The sequence below is a fragment of the Tupaia chinensis genome, unplaced genomic scaffold (genome assembly GCF_000334495.1).
Source record: "Tupaia chinensis unplaced genomic scaffold, TupChi_1.0 Scaffold142808_1, whole genome shotgun sequence".
Taxonomy (NCBI): Eukaryota; Metazoa; Chordata; class Mammalia; order Scandentia; family Tupaiidae; genus Tupaia; species Tupaia belangeri.
In genome coordinates, this window is record NW_006202654.1 from 310,214 (window position 1) to 311,921 (window position 1,708).

General features: G+C 33.7%; 1 protein-coding gene across 1 annotated transcript in view; it reads right to left on the reverse strand.

Moving 5' to 3' along the window:
* Window positions 1-328: 328 nt before the first annotated feature.
* The window catches only part of ARHGAP6 (Rho GTPase activating protein 6), a 286,203-nt gene continuing 284,823 nt past the window's right edge, over window positions 329-1,708 (reverse strand). The window contains 1 exon segment of the mRNA XM_027766368.1: window positions 329-1,708. This exon segment is cut by the window's right edge and continues 103 nt beyond it. Within this exon segment, the coding sequence (XP_027622169.1) occupies window positions 1,634-1,708 (75 nt within the window). The 3' untranslated portion in view covers window positions 329-1,633.

A 1,708-nucleotide genomic window follows, 5' to 3' on the forward strand; every position in this document is an offset into this window, starting at 1 on the left:
CCTAGAGAACAGAAGCAATTTACTGAGACTGGACTGAGTGACACCTGTCTATCAGGTAGTAAGCTGAAGAAAACCTTCAGTCCTGTAAAAAACTTTCTCATAGGCAATTGGGAAAATCAGCCTTTATTTTCAACAAGTAATTATGAATTTCTAAACCTTTGGTGTCACTGAGTTGATACCTCCAAGTCCTCTGACAGTTTTCAAGGAGCTCTTTAGTTATAGGTATCGAATTACTGTTATTTATTACACTTGGATATATAGACAGCAAAGTGTATATTTAGAAGGAGGTGCAAGTTTTCATTAGACTTAATACCAGGGAACAAAAGCCTTTGCTTAACTTTTTATTCATCTTGGCACAAGATAGAATTTAAGAAACACCACCGAAAATTTCATCACCAACATGAAAATTAAGAGTAGTATGTCTTATAAAAAAAAATACCTTTTTCTATAATACACTTTCCCTTCTGAAGTGAAAAAAAAAAAAAAATCCTGTAAAATACTGAAGCAAATTGCCACCTGCTGGTCAAAAATGGTTTTGCAGTTAAAACACTTCAAACTACTGAAGTACAGTAGAACATTTTACAATACACATAAAATAACCGAAGAAAACATTTCCTCAGCCTTTGGCACAGTGTAAATACAAAACTATAGTATTCTTTCCAAATGCGGTTTAATTGGCAAAGAATCACATGTAATTTGGTTACGGGGCAAAGAGAAAAACCATGTTCTTCTACAATTTGAATACTCTATTTAGATTCTTAAAAACTTTATAGTTGGATTCCAGTTTGTAGTTTTGAAAAATACATAAAATTATACATTATAAATATATATTATATATGGTCTGTATAAAATTGAAATTGATGTAAAATGGGATGGACAACTTCTTAATTACTTTGTTAGGCACGGCCTTATTCTTGTTTGATTACTGAATTCTCTCTAAACAGGTTCTAAAAATATATTTCATAACGTATCAAATTTAATATTTTCCTTAAAACTTATTCAATATGAAAAAGCATTCAGTGACTATATTTCTCCTGTATCTCACTACTATATAAAAATATGGCTTCTCATATTGTTTTGTTTCATTAGTGTTTTTCTTAGGCATTAAAAGAAGGGAAGTCCCCCAGTTAAAAAGCTATGGCAAAAGCACAGAAACCTGCTTGTGCATATTCTAGAACATTCTATGGAATCTCATTGCTTAGTATATCTCATTGTTTAATAAAAGTGAAAAAAAATGTTCTTTCTGTATTCCCTCTGTGAATATATCATATATGATTATCATACATAATCTGTTACAGAATATACAATAGTCAAAACTGAAGACACATAAATACAATTAAGCTATACTAAAGCATGGATTTTATCTTAGAGAGAGTCAATGTGGGTGGGTTTCAGATTCGAACGTCATCGATTTGTGTTTTCGTTTTGTCTTAAGGCTGGCTACGCAATAGAACTTTATTATACATGGCAGGGTATGAGTGCTCCACAGCTGTAAAGTGATCTGACTTTCTTTTGTGTTGTTTTTTAAAAATGTGAAAGAAAAATAGAAAGTGTCCAATGATCCAATACGCACTTTTTTCCCTCTTGGATGAAAGAGGACGTTGGGATGGGTGGGCTCCGACTAGGCCGTGGCTCATACCAGCGTCTCCGGGAGGGCATCAGGGTTGTCGCCCGACAGGAGCTCCCAGATCTGCCACCTCTCTCTCTG